Raw genomic sequence first — 19,636 nt, 5'->3', positions numbered from 1 at the left:
AAAACCTTTTGATAATATGTCTCTTAGGAATTCTTAATCTTTAATTTACAGCCTTCTACAAAGAATGAAGCTAGGGCCTGGTGAGGGAAGGGACCCGGAATTTGGCTGGATTCCCTAAAATGTAAGGGCATCAGGTTGCCCATCCTGATTTGATGCCACAGAATTCAAGACTACATTGAATTCTATGTAAATAGCATTGAAAGGAGGTCTGGTTTAGCCACCATCCACCCCTGGCTATAGAATGTGCATCCAACCCATTTACTGAGTAACTGAGCGGCCAGTCACTAACAGTGGCTGCATTTTCCAAGAGTAAACTCTCAGGGTATGGCATTGTCTAATGGTGCGATCTCGGCTCACTGCAACCTCTGTCTCCCAGGTTCAAGCGATTCTCCCCACTCTGCCTCCCAAGTAGCTGGGATTACAGGTGCGTGCCACCACGCTTGGCTAATTTTTGTATTTTTAGTAGAGATGGGGTTTCGCCATGTTAGCCAGGCTGGTCTTGAACTCCTGACCTCAAGTGATCCCCCCGCCTCGGCCTCCCCAAGTGCTAGGATTACAGGCGTGAGCCACTGCGCCCAGCCTGGTCTCCAGCTCTTTTCTCATATTACAGCACCAGGGTAGCTAAACCATTGTAACCGCCAGCATAGGGGTGGAAACCAGTCACTGCTGACTGGAATGCAAAGCCTAGGCCCTCTGGGGCACCCCTGCTTACTGGAGGTGCTGGGAGGCAGGCTGCCCTCCTCCGATGTGCTGCAGCCACTTCCTGGGTGATCCTCGTCCTCAGAACCGGCCACCATGAAGTCTGACAAGGGGCCAGGGACATCGTGGGCAAAGTACTGGGAAAGTTCAGATTCAGAAATAAGGGAGTCCTGTTGAAGAAGGAAACATCCGATAACTAAGAAAACACAGCAGAAGCAGATTTTCAAGGGTTATTACGTCCTATCTTTCCAAGAACACTTTGTTCTAATCTACGGTCACTTGAAATAGCTGTGATAGTAAACACCAACCTCCATTTACCTCAGAATGGCTAAATTGACAACTAATGAATAAAAAGGTGACTGCTGCCAGACAATGTTTTTAGAGACTTTTTGTTTTTGGCTAAACTTTTGGCAATGATCGGAAAAGCCACAGCAGCAACACATCAGCCATCCCAGGAAAAACACTGGGGGGATGCGATGGGAAAGCCAAATGTGATTCAAGCCAACCAGTCTAGCCAAATGGTGAACAAAAACCAGGGGAGTTTGAATCCTGCACCCCGACGCACTGAGACTCAGCAAGAGCCTAGCTGAGGAAGATTCCGTGGCCTCCTTAAAGCCCCGAGTCCTGACTCACGCTGCTTTATTATAGAGCAGTTTAAAAAGTTATTTTGCAAACTGTAGTTCAGTTCTTTTATTTTGTTGCTGTATTCTTTTCCTGGATAAGTGTTTAGCAAAAAGAAACACACATTTTTGCATCTATTCTCAAATAAGCATTGTTGCGATTTCCTGTATAAAGTGGCAAAAATGACTCATGGGCAGAAACAGGGACTGGGCCCTCCGGCTTGACTTGTGGGCTCCAGGAATTGGTTTGTGGTCTCCAGCTGAGGGAGGCAGGTAGCAGTTCAACTTGACTCACCTTTTTTGCAAGAGAGGGACTCTTCAAGGGGGTACCTGTTGGAGGGAAAATTCACCATATTGTCAAAACAATAAAGCTCAAGTCACAAATAGGCTCACATCCTTAACTACAAAAGGAGGTGGCAAATATAGTAAACAAAACTCCCTTTGCTCGATGATGGGCTGCATGCACAGGGCTAGACGTGCATGCAGTCTACCTGGGTACCTGATCCTCATCCCCATCCCATCTGCCATGATGCTTCAAGCCCTAACTCAGATGCTACTACCTGCATGATGATCCCAGTTAGAAGTAATTTCTTCTGAATTTCCAAAGTGTTTTATCCTACCCACACATCAACTTTCATATACATTATATAATGTATGAGTGGATGTGTCTTGTCTCCCTTCTGCAATCTACAGAGCAGAAATGTTGACTGATCTGACCCCACGGAGCTGGATATCTATTTATTTTGAGACGGAGTTGTACTCTTGTTGCCCAGGCTGGAGTGCAATGGCATGATCTCGGCTCACTGCAACCTCCGCCTCCCAGGTTCAAGCAATTCTCCTGTCTCAGCCTCCCGAGTAGCTGGGATTACAGGCATGCGCCACCACACCCGGCTACTTTTGTATTTTTAGCAGAGATGGGGTTTCTCCAGGTTGGTCAGGCTGATCTCGAACTCCAGACTTCAGGTGATCCACCCACCTTGGCGTCCCAAAGTGCCAGCATTATAGGCGTGAGCCATGGCGCCCGGCTGGAGCTGGACATTGTACTTCATATCTACTAACTATTCGGTGATAATTGCTGAATGGACTGAAGGATGAATGAACAAATGAACATCACCCAAGAAACTCATGAAAGAACTGAGAAGATGACTGAATATCTATTTTAGTTTCTAAATGCAGGGTGAAAAGGCTCAGGATTTAAACTATATGCCACGAAGCAAAAGGGACTTTGGGCATGAGGATTACGACTTAAGAAATTCTTTATAGATGATCAAGTGGAAATGCTGGGATTATGAGAGCACAGCTTTCAGGCAGGTCGGGATGATGAACTGGTTGAATAAAAAGCCTATGATGGCTGTGTCCACTTCAAATATATTAATTACGAATGTAAATAATCAGCGTATTTCATGATTGCCAAAAAACCCTATGCTTTCCTTTTCCTGACAACTAATAACTTATGTCTCAGTTCCTTTTCCTCCCAGGTAGCAATCTGAACTCAGTATAATCTCAAGCTCAGAAATGTGTGAAGAGTCCCTTTAGGCTTCCAGGCTAAAGGAAACTTTATTTTTAAGACTTGATATAATGTTTCATATTTTAAATTCATATGAAATTCCTACTATCTCAAGCCTTCTCTGCCTGAACTTTTCCACTTGAGCAAAATCATGATTTTTGCTACCTCTATTACCCTTTTGAATGGAAACTTTTTAATTCATGTAAAGAAATCTCAGGCTTTTTGGTAGATAATACTCTGCATCTACCAAACTACTGAAATTCTGGTTATCGTTTCCCTTTCATCTTTAGCATTTCGAATGAATCAAGCATAAATACATGAAATGCTTCTAACTTACCTTTGCAAATTATTTGGAAGTAGTATAAGAAGCATGCATGATTAGATCTTTAATGAAGCACATTAAATAACTGCAAAAATCAAAACTAGCAGCAAAGAGAAAGCATAGACTGTCTTTGACAGCTACTTTTGCCAAACCTGATAATTATAAAGAATCCAATAATACCGCACTGGGGAGTGCCCGTGGGTGAACTTAATGAGAAACTCTTCTGAATGTTGAATGAAAATGTGAGATTACAGTACCTAAGCCAGGAGAGGAATTGGCCTCTTTGCTCTCCTGATAAGTGCTGCGTGCTATCACTTCATCCATTTCCTGCTCGGAAACCTGATTTTCAGGAGAAAGCAAAGATTAGATGGTTTTATTTATTTATTTCTCCCAATAAAAGTACCTAGGACCAGAGTCAGAGTCAAGTGCAGATAAAGAGGCAAACCACAGGGCCAAGGATTATGACCATCCTCTGAAGCTGTAACTCAGAGCATGTAAGAAGTCCAGCAACACACACACAACAAGACTTTTCAACTGGTGCCCAAGTTAATTAAGCAAAGCATTCAGTGCTATGATTACCAACAATACAGCTGATATCTGCCTCTCTGGAAAACTCACTTCCTTTTTTTTTTTGAGACAGAGTCTCTCTGTTACCCAAGCTGGAGTGCAGTGGCTTGTTTCTCTGGGCTCGCTGCAACCTCCGCCTCCCAGGTTCAAGTGATTCTCCTGCCTCAGCCTCCCAAGTAGCTGGGACTATAGGCGCGCACCACCACGCCTGGCTAATTTTTGTATTTTTAGTACAGACAGGGTTTCACTGTATTGGTCAGGATGGTCTTGAACTCCTGACCTCGTGGTCCACCCACCTCGGCCCCCCAAAGTGCTGGGATTACAGGTGTGAGCCACTGCGCCCGGCCTAATTCTTTTCAAACAATCTTAAACCTACATAAAACATGTAAGAGTACTGCAAGAGTAGTATACTTTTCACCTAGAATCACTAATTTTTAACATTTTGCCACATTTACATGCATGTCCTCCCTACACAGACACACACACACACACACATGCACACAGAATTACAGCTTTTTGCTAAACCATTTGCAAGGAAGTTGCAGACATCATGACCCCTTTTACCCGTAAATATTTCAGCATGGGTCTCTTAGAAACAAAGACATTCATTCTTTTAAATAACCATGATACTATTATCAAATTCAGGAAATGCAACATTCATGACTGTGTAACATACATTTCATATTCCAGTTTGACTAAATACTGAAAACTGACAGTACTTTTCTAACAGTGTCCTTTGCAAGTACTACTCGAAGTGTGTCTGTAGTCTGGGACTAGCTCACAGAAAGTTTAATGCCAGCCTGTGATGAGATAAGAACTTAACTCCAGAATGCAAATTAGCACAAAGCTTCATCAACATCAACATGCTAAGGAAAAAATGTTAGCTGAACTATGTAATAGTGTGCATGGGGACACAATGTTTACATTTTGGTGCAAGTACATCTTGCTGTGGACCTGTAGCAAGCTGTCATGGATCAACTTCTTTCCATAGTGATGTTTTATTATGAAAATTGGTTTTGGCAATCCAGGATCTAGTTGTTGTATGTCTTTAGTCTCCTTTAATGTGAAACAGCTCCCGAACCTTCCTTGGTCTTTCATGGCACTGATATCTTGGAAGAAACCAGGCCAATCCAAACCTTCAATTAGGATCTGTCTGATAGCTTCCTCATGCTTAGATTCAGATTATGCATTTTTTTTTGGCAGAAAAAGTACAAGAATGATTTCCTTCTCAGTGCATTCAGAGGCACTAAGGGTCAATGTGTCTTAAAATCGGTGATAACTTTGATCTCTTGATTAGGGATGGAATTTGCCAGACTTCTCCACTGGAATTTTTTTCAGTCATTAATGAGTAATCTGTGAAGAAACAGTTTGAGACTATGTAAATATCCCGCTCTCCAATATATTTGTACCCCATGGTTTTAGCATCATCGACTATTATTGCTTAAATCAAGTATGACTATGAAGCTTTCAAAACAGTGCTTCTATAAGTTTTCTATTCCTTCTATATTTATTACTATCATGGCAGATTCATGGATTTTTTCTCAGCTGTTATCCATAACTGTCATTATTCATGGGAGGATTTTTTTAAAAAGCCTGATATATACTGAAATATATTGATTAAAATAGTAAGAAAATGTGGAGTTTCTTTTTTAAAGGTAGGAGTATTTAAAACTTAGAATGGTAATTTTATGTACTAAAATAATATTTGGCATAAGCAATGTTTGGATAAGCATAGCAATTTGTCTTAATAAATATTTCTACACAGAATTCAGCATTATATTTTAGCATAACAGGTAAATTATAATGACATTGTGGCCTTTATGTAATGCTTTATGGTAGGCTTCACAGGAAATAAAATATGTACACATACATGCACTCAGGCATATATACTTACACACACACCCCCCTCCACATAGTAAAGAATAATTTTATATAAATGAGTCAGGGAAAATATCAGCTTAAAGAGTGGTTGCTGTTTTTCTTAATACTAGACTTTCAATATTTGCAATTGTTTTTTTTTGACTAGGAGAAAAATGGACTTCTATTACTTTCTTCCACTTAACATAAGTTAGAAGCTGCTATCCCAGCAAGTCCAAATCTCAGCCTGACTAGACCTGGAAGGCTTAAATAACCCAACTGGGCAGCAACCGCTCCAGACATTATGAGAAACAGAAGAAAAGAAATCCTTGTGGTATTTCTCTTGGAATAACAAGAAAACTAAACAAGCACATACATTCAGTATCAAAATGTACTATTGGCATGAAATGCTGGGCTAAGTGGTATAAAAATACATTAAACATAAAATGGAATCTTAACCAAAAGAAAAATACAGCATGAGGTTACAACTAAGAACACCACGTTTACCTAGGAAGAAACGTGAAATCCAGTCAAACAAACACTGGCATTTGGTTTTGCTGGACATATCTCCAACACTATCACAGAAGACCATTTTATTGTGGCTAGAAACATGGATGAACCTGCATGGTCAATGGCATGGCGGCCACCAGATAAGATGCTTCGCGCTGAAATGCCATTTGGATGTTTGATTGCATTGGCAAAATAGGCAGCAGTTTTGGAGCTGAGATGAACTGGACCTCTGAACAAATCGTGACCCATGTTATGCTGTTATTTCGAAGTCAGACATGTGTTGAAGCCAATGACTGCAAACCACTGAAAAGTCAGTTTTCTGTAACATTGCTGACGGATGTATTAGGGCAGCCACAGGTTATTGGACTGCTTCCCGAGGTGAAAGGAGGTGATGTGGGTGGTAGACTCCAACTGGAGATTCCGGAGGAAGGAGCTGAGAACTGCTTTAGATGCAACCTTTAGGCAAAGAGAGCCAGCAGTGAAACAAAAGAGAACAGATTTTAAGGGAAGATGTCAGAACCACAGAATAGAAAGGAGAAAAATGGGAGGTGACAAGGAGGAAAAAACAGAAAAAGGTGGAAGCAGGACTTGGTTGGTTTGATTGGATTGAGTGACTGATTGATTGACTTGAGACAAAGTCTCGCTCTGTTGCCCAGGCTGGTGTGCAGTGGCATGATCCTGGCTCACTGCAACCTCCGCCTCCTGGGTTCAAGTGATTCTCATGCCACAGCCTCCTGAGTACCTGGGATTACAGGCAGCCGCCAGCACACCCAGCTAATTTTTGTATTTTTAGTAGAGACGTGGTTTTGCTATGTTGGCCAGGCTGGTCTCAAACTCCTGACCTCAAATGATCCGCCCACCTTGGCCTCCCAAAGTGCTAGGACTACAGATGTGAGCCACCTCACCCTCCCTTAGTGAACATTTTGAGTTGCTGAAAGGAAAAGCTAAATTTTGTTAAATACAACTTAATCACAACATTAGAGATAAGCTAATTTAAAAAGACTTTTACAACAAGTGCTCAAAAGAATAAAAAATAGTGTTAAAAGTGGATTGAGGCCGGGTGTGGTGGCTCATGCCTGTAATCCCAGCACTTTGGGAGGCCAAGGCGGGTGGATCACTTGAGGTTAGGAGTTCGAGACCAGCCTAGCCAACATGGTGAAACCCCATCTCTACTAAAAACACAAAAGATTAGTCGAGCGTGGCAGCGCCCGCCTATAATCCCAGCTACTCAGGAGGCTGAGGCAGGACAATCACTTGAACCCGGGAGGCAGAGGTTGCTGTGAGCTGAGACTGCACCACTGCACTCCAGCCTGGGCAACTGAGAGAGACTCTGTCTCAAAAAAGAAAAAAAAAAAAAAGTGAATTGAGTTGGTTCCTTCTTTTCCTGTGTGCATCCAAAAACAAACAAAAAAAAAATTGGGTTGAGTTGAACTTGCTGAAGTGTCCTATGGTTAGCTTCAAAAAGTTAAAGGCAACTGTACAAGTATAGAAGAGATATAACCAAATAACAGCCAAGTCCAACAATGTAGGGACTATGATTATCTGCAACTTCCGTATGGGTCAAGAGTGTGACGCTGATGCTGAGAAAAAAATTAGTGGGCTCTTAGGCCTTAATTACAGAAGTACTCTGCTCAGGTCAAGGTTGGCTTAGACAGAGGAGGAGCCACTCTTTAAATTGGGTCTTGTCTTTCATCAGTCTAACAACAGTAACATCCTCACACTCTAACAAAATCCTTAACATTCTTGGGGTCATGAACGACTGAGAATTTGATAGAAGCTATTGATTCCATCCACAATTGCAAATATATTCCCAAATTTGTGTAGTTTGTAATGTCCTGGTAAAGGTCCCGTGAACTTCAGGTTCAGAGTAGGCTGCAAGTTTCTTGAGATACATTCTAATTAATTGTGTATCCCTGGTATGTTGACACTGCCTGGCACCCAGTGGAAGCTCAATAAATGTTTAGGTAATGAATTTGATATAGGATGAGAATAGATGATCTGAATCGCCCTGGCTGGAGGGAGACAGGGAAGGATAGTCCCTCTGTTGATGCCTGGCAGCCTGCCTGCCTGCTTCACAACCTCCACACCCATCCCAATTCAACCCCAGGGCCTCCTTGGTGCCTCTGCCTCCTGTTCAACACCAGGTTCACATGGGCTGGTGGTACCCAGGCTAAGCAGCTAACATTAGACTTAAAGGATCTTCTCTCTTTCCTTCCAATTAAAACTTGTAAGTAAGAAACAGTCATTTAATAATTCATTCTCAGGCTGGACGTGGTGACTCACATTTGTAATCCCATCATCCAGCGGGAGGATCAATTGAGGTCAGGAGATCAGCCTGGCCAACATGGTGAAATCCCGTCTCTACTAAAAATGCAAAAATTAGCTGGGCATGGTGGCGCACACCTGTAATTCCACCTACTCAGAAGGCTGAGGCGGAAGAATCACTTGAACCTGGGAGGCAGAGGTTGCAGTGAGCTGAGATCACGCCACTGTACTCCAGCCTGGGCTATAGAGCGAGACTCCGTCTCAAATAATAATAATAATAATAATAATAATAATAATAATAATAATATTTCATTCTCAACAGGAGACTATATGGGTATCTTTACAATGATAAAATGTAAGGAGCTGCAGTGATATACCATGTCCTGTTGGCTCAAGGCCCCATGTCGTTCCTCTGGTCTCCCATGGAGCCATCTGTATTAGATAAACCAAAGAAAAAACTCCCACTTTCAGAATGTGTCGTTAGTGGAACAAGCAAAACCAGTACTGGAAAATGTGAATGTACGTTAAATGTCATGGTCAGGAGAATTTCAATACTTATTTATGCTGCTTAGGTAGATTATAGAACAATTGTGTGAGTAGTTAATGAAAAGGATCCTGGCATGAATTTAAAAATTTAGTCTTGGCCGGGCACGGTGGCTTGCGCCTATAATCCCAGCACTTTGGGAGGCCAAGGTGTGTGGATGCCTTGAGCTCAGGAGTTCGAGGCCAGCCTGGGCAACATAGTGAAACCCCATCTCTACCAAAAATATAAAAATTAGCCAGGTGTATTGGCACGCACCCACGGTCCCAGCTACTCTGGAGGCTGAGATGGGAGGATCGCTGGAACCCGGGAAATCGAGGTTGCAGTGAGCCATGATTGTGCCATTGCACTCCAGCCTGGGTGACAGAGTGAGACCCTGTCTCAAAAAAAAGAAAAATTTAGTCTGAGGACTTGATCTGTCAGAAAAATAGTATCCTTCATAATTTTGAATAAACTTAACAAATAACTTTTCCATTATACTTTACTTGAAATGCTGGGCTTTATTTTTTCCCCAACTTTGATGGAAGCAAAATCTACAAAGTAACATTTGCAAATAAGCATTTGGTCTGCAAAGCCAGATTTCATCTTATTTTCATTTATTTAAATTTCAAGATAATCATTTGATAAGATAAACAGGTATTTTTCTGACTCAACAGTTAAATGAACATTAAGAAGGAAACATTCCTCCACAAATCTGAAGACATTTATTTGTCCTTTAAAAGTATCTAACGTGGGGCATGGTGGCTCACACCTTTAATCCCAGCCCGAAGTGGATTGATCGCTTGAGCCCAGGAGTTTGAGAACACCCTGGGCAACACAGCAAGACCCCATCTCTATTTAAAAAGAATTTTTTAAAGTAAACTGAAAAACTTTGTACTCTAGAAAGTCTATGGAAATACAGAAACAGTTTAAATGAATTAAATATATTACCCAAGTCGAAGTTAAATTCTAAGTAGTTTTCTTTCCAACTATTATGAACAGTTTATTTTTATACTTATCTTGACACTTTCTCATTTCTTTTTATTTTTTATTTAAAAAAAATAAAGACGAAGTCTCACTATGTTGCCCAGGCTGGTTTCGAACTACTGAGCTCAAGTGATCCTCCTGCTTCGGCCTCCCAAAGTGCTAGGATTACCAGTGTGAGCCACCAAGCCTGGCCCTCATGTCTTAATTGAAGAAAGTTTAAAATTCACTGAAATTATTTTAAAAATAAATTAATTATTCAACATTAAACTTAAAGATGAGAGAATTCCCAACATATGGCCAAACAAAAGATGTGGTAAGAAAAGCCTTCTTCTCCTGAAACTGACAGGGTCATAGAGATCCTCCGGTCCAAGGCTTGCAGATTCTCTTGTTGCAAAAACCCAAAGAGGTTAAGTATCTCACCAGAGCTCAAAAAGCCAGTACTCAGAACACAGCATTCTTACCTCCCACCAGACAAGTTTCAAATTTATCAGATAACGTTGTCAAAATGTTCTAGTAAGATTTTCTAAGACTGTGAAGACAAAGTCCAGGTTAGAGATTCATTTCCCACATGAACCACCCGTAGGTTGCCTGCCTATCCGCAGCTGGGAAAAACCATCTCACCCAAGAGTATACGGTATCCTAGGAAGATGTATCATCTTCCCACGTTCAGAAGAGGGTGGACCACCTCACCTTTGGATTAGGGTGCCGGCCGATGACAAGGCGAACGGGTCCTGGAGGGCATTTGCTCAAGATGGCGTGGACTTTGCTTAAAGCAGCATGGCGGACGTTGACGGAGTTCACTTCCAGGATTTGATCCCCACGGCTAGGGAGGGCAACAGAATCCACACTCTGTGTTAGCAGCCAGCTTCTTAAAGCTAAAATAGCCTTCTTGCTAGGAGAGGTTTATAATATGAAATCTTTTCTGAATACTTTAAAGAAGCACATGATATCTTTTCCCGTTGGCACACATGTAAAAATGCAACACATTCATAAAAAAACATTCGATTTTAAGTGGGCAAAGGTCATTATGCATATTTACTGGCATTTTCAGAAATAGCAAAGTCAAATAAAATTGACAATAAGGACAGTGATGAAACCTACCATTTTTTGAGCATATACTATATGCCAGGCACTATACAAAGCATGCTGTATAACAAAGCTTTGAGTAAGTAAAATTATTCCCATTATGCAGATATGAACACAGGCTCAGAGGGGTCACCTAGATGTCACACAATGTTGAACTAACTCGGGTCTGTCTGACTGTCAACTATCACATGACAGAACCCCTCGACCACCAGCAGTTCTCTCTTCCTACCATCTTGAAATGATTATTATAATATAACTTAAGGAGGAAATAGCTGAGGCTCAAAGGTTACCCAAGAATTTGTAAAAACGTTTCAAATTTGAACAAATGAGAAATTGGGGACAAGTTGCCCTTTTTGACTGGAAATTACAGGGAGAGAAGTCAGTAGGAGAGAACAAAGACTCTTTATATGGGATTTGAAGAATGTTCATTTGGCAGGCTCCAGACATATGGAATCATTCAAGAAAAAAACATCATCTTGGGATGTCATTAAAGGATTTTTTTCCTTGGGTTCTAAAAGTATATTTTCTTTAATGTACTTTGGATGATTTGCTAAATTTTTTTTCATATGGAAATTTACTCTAATGATTAACTAAAAACATAATATAAGCTATTAACAGGGCCCCAAAATGGCAACCTCAATGAATGCCATTTTGACAATCCCTTAACCACTAAAGGACTTGGAAGTTTACAGGGCAGAAAGATGATACTGTTAGCACAGGGTGCTTTGTGCAATACACGTACATTCTTGTGACATTTAGGTGGGCACTGACTCACTGCAATTTCTATATAATAGAACACCTAGATATTTCTTGTGTAAACAGAACGCCCATGTTACAACTCAACTATCTGGATTAAGAAATCAGACACTCAGTGACTTCAGAAAGTAGACACCTAGACATGGCCATTCAACAAGGAATGAAAATGATAGGAAAAGTTTGAGAGAATACTTAATAAGAAATGCCTCCTATTCAAGGGCACAATTTCAGGACTGTTTGGCATCAAGTGATTCTGAACCATTTGAGCAGTTTCAGTATTTCATATGAATTTTACATATGTGAATATAAAATGAAAGAAAATATTGAGCTAATCATAGATATCTGTACAGAGTTGTATCTTGTCAAGTTTCTGAAACTGGACTTCTGAGACCAAACAGAACAAAACAAGTAGGGAAGCCAAGATCTAGAGTTCTCAAATTCAACCAAATTTCATTTATATTAACATTTACATTTTTGGAGATGCTGTTAATTGTAGTCTTGGCTACATTCTTGGAAAGAATTCAAAGCTTCAACATCCCTCAAAGGAAAGTAATAGAGCAAATATCACACGTGTATATTTCATATTTATGAACACTCCAGAACCTTACACTATCAGGCAAACAACAAACCTCAGGTTGCTCTCCATCTTGGCCACTGATCCTGGAGCAAGGCTGTGAATGTAGATGCCAGGAGGACTGTTTTCCAGAGCCAAGCAGCAGGCACCAATGCCTAATCCAACTCTTGGCTCTGTGAGAGGCACCATTCAAAGAAAATAAAAACAAAAATTACACAATCACTAGAAAAAATGTGTAACTGATTTGAAACATAATTAATATCTATTCAGACCAATAACCATTTATTTCTGGTCCAGACTCAGAATGTAAATCCAGCTTTTCCTTGTCAACACTGCCACTGCTGTTAATAGAATGAGCCCATGGCTAACCTGGGAGCTAGTTACGGACTGAATTATCCAATGGTCACTCTCTGCTTAGTCTAACTAACCTCCTCATATCTGTTTTTAGAAATAGGCAGGCTATAAGTAATGTTTTTATTCTACGTACACAAACTCAAGCTTTCTTTTGCTTTTCTTTTTAACAACTAATCTCTTGGTTGTTTAATCTTCCATCATGTTTCTAGAGTAGGTGGGGAGGAAAAAGAAACAGGGATGAAAAGCAGTAAGATTTGGTGATCATGCATGAATTCTAGTTACTAGTGTTAACTGTACACTTAACTATAATCTTTTGTTCTTTAAAATTTTATATTAGCCCTAGACTTAAGCACATCGGTGATTTTTTTTTTTTTTTGAGACGGAGTTTCGCTCTTGTTGCCCAGGCTAGAGTGCAGTAGCGCAATCTCGGCTCACTGCAACCTCTGCCTCCCGGGTTCAAGCGATTCTGTTGCCTCAGCCTCCTGAGTAGCTGGGATTACAGGCGCTCGCCACCACGCCCAGCTAATTTTTTTTTATTTTTAGTAGAAACAGGGTTTCGCCATGTTGGGGAGGCTGGTCTCAAACTCCTGACCTCAGGTGATCTACCTGCCTCGGCTTCCCAAAGTGCTAGGATTACAGACATGAGCCACTGTGCCTAGCCAGTGATTTTTTTTTTTTTTTTTTAAAACACAAGCCTCTGACACACAGTGATTCATGGGGAGAGCTTAGAGAGCTCCATGCTACTGGTAACTTCACTTCACTTTGACTGAAGTGACTAACATCTCTCTACCTGACCTCACTGTTCCATGTAGAGACCACCTGTTGTTGATAGAAGATTGTACCAAAGGAATAATTCATAGAACAACGAGGAAGAATTAAGCTAACAACAGATTCCAAAATGTTATTCAAGAAATGAGACAAAGGTAAGGAATAGCTGCTATCACCTTTGTTGAGTGTTACTTCCATGACGATCCTGTCCTTGGGCCCAGGGGTCTTCCGACCCAGGGATGAGGAACTGCCTTCATCAGAACCTCCCGCCGAGGCTCCCCCACTGGTATTGAAGCTCGGGGAGGCGGATCTGCTCATGTGTGTGGGTGTCGAGCAGGGTGTGAGGCTGGGGCTCACCAACTTTGTGCGTACCGTTAAGACAAATAATCCACTCCGGATTTGCTGAGAAAACAGTGAGGAAAGGTGGGCTGAAACATTTGGACTGTCCTTATATCAAAGGATTAAAAAAAAAAAAAAAATCTCACCAACCCCAAGCCAGAAGGAAATAAAGGAAGGAAAATAGGATAAAGGAGATCAGTAAGAATGTTGTTACCTTAAAGGTATGAATGGCTTCTTGAAACGTCAAGCCCTTTATTGGTATTCCATTTACATCTAGGATTTCATCCCCTAGTGATCAAATGTGAGAATTACATTAACATTAACCTTTAATTTCTTGGAATTTAACTGCTCAGTCAGACTTATTATGGGATACCATATGGTCCCTGATTTACTACCATATAAAATAACTTTTATTGTTTAGCTTAGCTCCCAGGAATGTCACAAAATGGGACAATTAATGACAACACATATTCTTTTGCAGTATTTCTGTATTTCAATCTTCAATTAAAATAACTATGGGAAGCATGAAAATCTTATTTTTTTAGCCATTGCCAAGTTTGACAACAGATGTCCTATGTTTTGAAATCAAACTGCAGAAATCTAGTTCAAAGGCGTTCCTCATAGTCATTGTTTAAAAACTTAAACCCACTGACAATGAGGCATGAACACATATAACATTTGAGAAGTCACTCCTATATTTGTAGAAAGACAAGTTCCCCGAGCCCAGAGAATCAGCATGGTGTATGGAAAATGGCTTTAATGATAACAAAAAACTTGCTAAAATATTACTGAGCAATGGCAGCCCAGAAATAGTCTTTTTTTAACTAAAAAAAAAAAAATTTTTTTTGAAACAGAGTATTGCTCTGGCTCAGTCACCCAGGCTAGAGTGCGGTGGTGTGACCTCAGCTCACTACAACCTCTGCCTCCCAGGTTCAAACTATTCTCATGCCTCAGCCTCCAGAATAGCTGGGAATACAGGTGCACGCCAGCATATATGGCTAATTTTTTTTTTGTATTTTTAGTAGACACAGGGTTTCACCATGTTGGCCAGGCTAGTCTTGAACTCCTGGCCTTGAGTGATCTGCCCGCCTCGGCTTCCCCAAGTGCGGGGATTACAGGTGTGAGCTACTGCTCCCGGCCCAAAAATAATCTTACTGGTGCAGTTCCAGGTTCTCTGTCAGTAAGCTGGCAAATTACTATAAGCTTCTATCTCAGAGATGACTGCGGGGTCATGTTAATTTGCCAGGCATGTGCAGGAATATGCTCGCTCATGGCCCCCTGCCCCAGCTCTCCTATTATTTTTAACTCTAAGGTGGCACAGTCAGGTCATTTTTCAAGCTGTTGATAATGTCTGCTAGGAATATAAAAGAACTTGGACATCCTGTTGACTTATCAGAGCTTGTTTCTGGTTTGCACTCTTGTGACATGGCCTGCTTTTTTGGAATAACAGCTCATCAAAAACACTACAAAGATGCCCCAGAGAGAAGAATAGATGAACTTTGCACAGCGTTGCTGTAGAGAAGAGGGACACTGTACACCTATAAGAAAGTGCAAAGCAGCATAAGAACACACATTGTCACCTCTCACAGACAGCCAATCCCAGGAGCACACTGTGTGCACAATCCAAGGAATCCTGTAGATGAGTTACAAAAATGTAGTTGTGCCCCCATGCATTTGTTATGTGGCTTCCCCTTAATGCAATTACAGAAGCTATAAAATAAGTGAAGTAATCTCTGTTTAAAAATCTGGCATAACCACTTACTCAATTCGGTGAGGAGGTGGATGTTTTTAGGTTGTTTCCATAGGGGAAAAGGAGCAAATATTAAAATGATAACTCGCGCTCTTAAAATGTATGCAAGGTTTTTTAAAGACGTATCACTCAACAGGTTGAAATCCATTCCAATGACTTACGTTTCTTGTAAATGAACACATATGAAAAAATAGTATTTAGGAGAATCAAGTGCTATTAAACTTTCTTAACTATTGATTTTTTTTTCCCTGTTTTGCTCCATTTTACCAGCCTTGCAGGATGAATTTCAATTAAGTGAACACATGGCACATCCATTATAAAAATGCTCTGCTAGAATTTTGTATTGTTCTAAAACTCAACACAAACACCACCTGGGAGTTAACCCTTCCTCTAAGAGAGAGAAATAAATATTCCGCCGTGGGAGAATTAAGCTTGGTCATGTCTTATTGTTAGCATACAGGGTTCGATGGTTGCTCTGCCTAAAAAATAGGAGATTCTACTTCACTCTTATCAGTTCCAAAAAAAGAACCCGTATAACACAAAAGCACCTAAAGTTTAGGTCAATTGAACTGAACAGTCACAGCATTTTTGAAGATAACTAAAAATATTCTACTTTAATTATTTCATGAAGGAAGTATATTAATAAGTGAGAGGAAAAAATCGGGATTCATGGTGAATGCTATTTACAATATGTGCAGGCTAGGTGCTGTAGCCTAGGCCTGTAATCCTAGCACTTTGGGAGGCAGAGGTGGGACATTCACTTGAGGCCAGGAGTTCGACATCAGCCTGGGTAACATAGTGAGACTCCATCTCTTAAAAAAAAAAAATTAGCTGGGCACGGTGGTGCACACCTGCGGTCCTGGCTACTTGGGAAGCTTAGGCAGGAGGATCCCTTGTGCCCAGGAGTTTGAGGCTGCAGTGAACTATGATCACACCACTGCATTTCAGCCTGGATGACAGAGCAAGACCCTGCCTCTTAAAGTACAATAAAATAAATATATATATATATATATACATACACCTGTGTGTGTGTTCAGAAATTTTGGGCAATTCTTCTTTATAAAAAGTATATAATCTTAATCCAGATAAATATTTCATAGAAAATATAAAGACATGCATATCTATTCTAGATTTTCTCAAGTAAGGTGGGAAAGTGAGTTGAACTTGGGATCACAAAGCTGGGTTTAAATTTCACTTCTGCTCTTTACTAAGGATGGGACAAGTTTCTAGTCACTTAACATTTCTGAGTGTCACTTTTCTGTTTCTAAGATGGTCACTCCAAAATGCCCATTTGACAGGTTTGCAAGGCAGTTAGTGAAATAATTAAATATGTGGAATTGCTTTGTAAGTGTTTAAAGCACTATAAAATGATATATTTAAACATTAAAAAATTATTTGCAAGGTAGAACTTGGCACCTCAATATTACTTTAATTTGCATTCAGAAGCACTTGTCTAGTATATTCACATGTGGCAAAATGGCAGGTGCTATTGAGAATTAAAAGATGTTCATTTAGGGTCAGACACGGTGGCTGATGCCTGTAATCCTAGCACTTTGTGAGGCTGAGGTGGGCGGATCGCTTGAGCCCAGGTGTTTGAGACCAGCCTGGGCAACATGGCGAAACCTCGTCTCTACAAAAATATACAAAAATTAGCCGGGCATGACGGTGTGCACCTATAGTCCCAGCTACTCATGAAGCTGAGGTGGGAGGATCACCTGAGCCCAGGAGGTTGAAGCTGCAGTGAGCCATGATCATGCCACTGCACTCCAGCCTGGGTGATAGATTGAGACCCTGTCTCACTTAAAAAAAAAAAAAAAAAAAGATGTTCACTTGGGAACCAGACTATGTGGTGGTTGAGTTCTGTAGCAAGATATTAAATATCGACTAATGACCAGGCACTCTGCTTCCACACCAGGCCTGAGGTAAGAATGGACCCCAAACTCTCAAAATTTTCAAGGAAAGGAACATGATCAGACCAAGTTGACAAGATAGACACTAAAGACCCCAACAGAAATATTAAGCCACTTTCCACATATTATCTCATGTAATACTGACAACCACTCTTCAAGGCAGGTGCTAATATTCCAAGTTTACAACTAGGGAAAGTGAAGCTCAGTTACACTGACTGTGCCAGGCAGATTCCGCCCAGGTCTACTAGGTACTGTGGCATTCACTCACATCTTGTGAAGAGGCAGATTCTCATGGGATCAAAGTCACTGTCACTGAGGATACAAGAGGCTTTCTCCTACCTTCTTTAAGTCTTCCGTCCTCTGCAGCTGATCCATTTGGGAAGATGGTTTTGACAAAAATCCCCATCTGTCCACGAATGCAGTCTCGACCTCCAGCAATACTAAAGCCAAGGCCCTAGATCCAAAGCAGATGAGACAGTGTAGTCCAGGTTGACAGTGTAGTATTTAACTGAGGGCATCTTTCCCATTGTAGTATTTAACTGAAGGCATCTGTCTCATTGTAGTATTTAACTGAAGTGCCCTCCCCAACTAGGCCTGGAGTTAAACTAAGCAACTAGCTGCAAACTCAAGTTTGTGTTCTCTTCCTTATTCCCCTCCTCAGATCTATTTACGTTGCACTAGCCACGCATTACATTAAGGGAAAAAGTTTTAGGCAGAAACATACCAAATTGCCCATATTTGACAATCTTTGACCTCCACAAATGGCAATTGCATATGGATCCACTAAATAGCTCTTAAGAGTCATTTCCCACTATATGCAGGTGCCACGTTTGTTTTATTTTAGTCTTTCCATTTGGTATAATATCAAAATGAATATTTTGATTTTTGTGTAATGTCAAGTTATTCGTATCATTTCCTTTATGATAATGGCAACGCCATGAAATTCATTCAAAAGGATAACCAAGGGTACTCCCTGAAGCTGCAGGCTCTGCTTTTCTTTCACTGGAGATAAAAGTTGAGAGTCACTCATTGCACCCTTGGTTCTGGCCCTAGCAGCCAAGTGCTGGTGACTCCTTACATCGTAGGAGCGAAGAGGGCATGGCCATCTCACACTGAGACCTATAGCACAGAATGCCAGGGAATCCACTTGAATCCATACAGAGGCCACTTTATCTGTCCTTCTTTATACCTGTTACTTTTCATTTCATGTAAAGACAAATAAAATAAAAAGTAACCATTTAAAGAATATGCGTGGCTGGGTGCAATGGCTCATGCCTATCATTTCAGTGCTTTGGGAAGCCGAGGTGGGAGCACTGCTTGAGCCCAGGAGTTTAAGGCTGCAGTGAGCCGTGATTGCACCATTGCACTCCAGCCTGGGCAACAGAGCAAGAACCTGTTTCTAAAACAAAAACAAATAAAATAAAACAAAAAATGTGTGCTAACATTCACCCAGAAGGCAGAACAGTCTGCAGAAAAGAGCTCACCTTGCCTTTTTCTTTGTACAACCCAATGATCGAGATGACGGATGGCCGAATGAGCCTCCAAGGAGATTCCACCTGAGTCGTGCTTAAGGAGCGGGTAGACTTCTTCACAATGTGGTATTCCTAAAAGTCAGCACACGGCAAGGTCAGAGATTACTCTCTTTGTTCTATTGTGGTATCTGGCAGAAAAATACACTCAGATTTTGAAAATCTTAGGTATCTTCAGTACTAGACATTTCTCTCTGGTTCAGTAACTTAAAAAAAAGGTTCCTATAAATACTATCGCAGGTGCTGGGCACGGTGGCTCACGCCTGTAATCCCAGCACTTTGGGAGGCCAAGGCAGGCGGGTCACCTGAGGTCAGGAGTTTGAGACCAGCCTAGCCAACATGGTGAAACCCTGGCTCTAATAAAAATACAAAAATTAGCTGGGTGTGGTGGTGGGTGCCTGCAGTCCCAGCTACTCAGGAGGCTGAGGCAGGACAATCGCTTGAACCTGAGAGGTGGAGGTTGCAGTGAGCGGAGATTGTGCCACTGCACTCCAGCCTGGGCAACAGAGTGAGACTCCGTCTCAAAAGAACTATCGGAGGAATAGCCCCTACTACAATAGATTGCCATGGCTTCTTCCCCCACATAAAGAACTGCTTGGGGATCTTAAGCACCTTGTAGTGCTCTTTCCTTGACCGCGTTCCACAGATTCTACATCTGGAATGGAGTCAGGAAACAGAAACAAGAGGCCTCAGTGATACAGGATGACCACCTGTGG

General features: G+C 41.2%; 1 protein-coding gene across 2 annotated transcripts in view; it reads right to left on the bottom strand.

Annotated features, from left to right (window-relative positions):
• PDZD2 (PDZ domain containing 2) overlaps nucleotides 1-19,636 on the bottom strand; it is a 468,191-nt gene that overhangs the window by 38,012 nt on the left and 410,543 nt on the right. For both annotated transcript variants that reach the window (XM_024246854.2, XM_054555451.2), the window contains 9 exons: nucleotides 18,876-18,995; nucleotides 17,731-17,845; nucleotides 13,946-14,019; nucleotides 13,569-13,794; nucleotides 12,326-12,443; nucleotides 10,545-10,677; nucleotides 3,406-3,487; nucleotides 1,615-1,649; nucleotides 713-869 (listed from right to left, as the gene is read on the bottom strand). In XM_024246854.2, the coding sequence (XP_024102622.2) occupies nucleotides 713-869; nucleotides 1,615-1,649; nucleotides 3,406-3,487; nucleotides 10,545-10,677; nucleotides 12,326-12,443; nucleotides 13,569-13,794; nucleotides 13,946-14,019; nucleotides 17,731-17,845; nucleotides 18,876-18,995 (1,060 nt within the window). The remainder of the gene's footprint in view (nucleotides 1-712; nucleotides 870-1,614; nucleotides 1,650-3,405; nucleotides 3,488-10,544; nucleotides 10,678-12,325; nucleotides 12,444-13,568; nucleotides 13,795-13,945; nucleotides 14,020-17,730; nucleotides 17,846-18,875; nucleotides 18,996-19,636) is intronic.

The sequence above is a fragment of the Pongo abelii genome, chromosome 4 (assembly GCF_028885655.2).
Source record: "Pongo abelii isolate AG06213 chromosome 4, NHGRI_mPonAbe1-v2.0_pri, whole genome shotgun sequence".
NCBI classification, from domain to species: domain Eukaryota; kingdom Metazoa; phylum Chordata; class Mammalia; order Primates; family Hominidae; genus Pongo; species Pongo abelii.
This window is presented reverse-complemented; position numbering and strand designations above follow the sequence as displayed.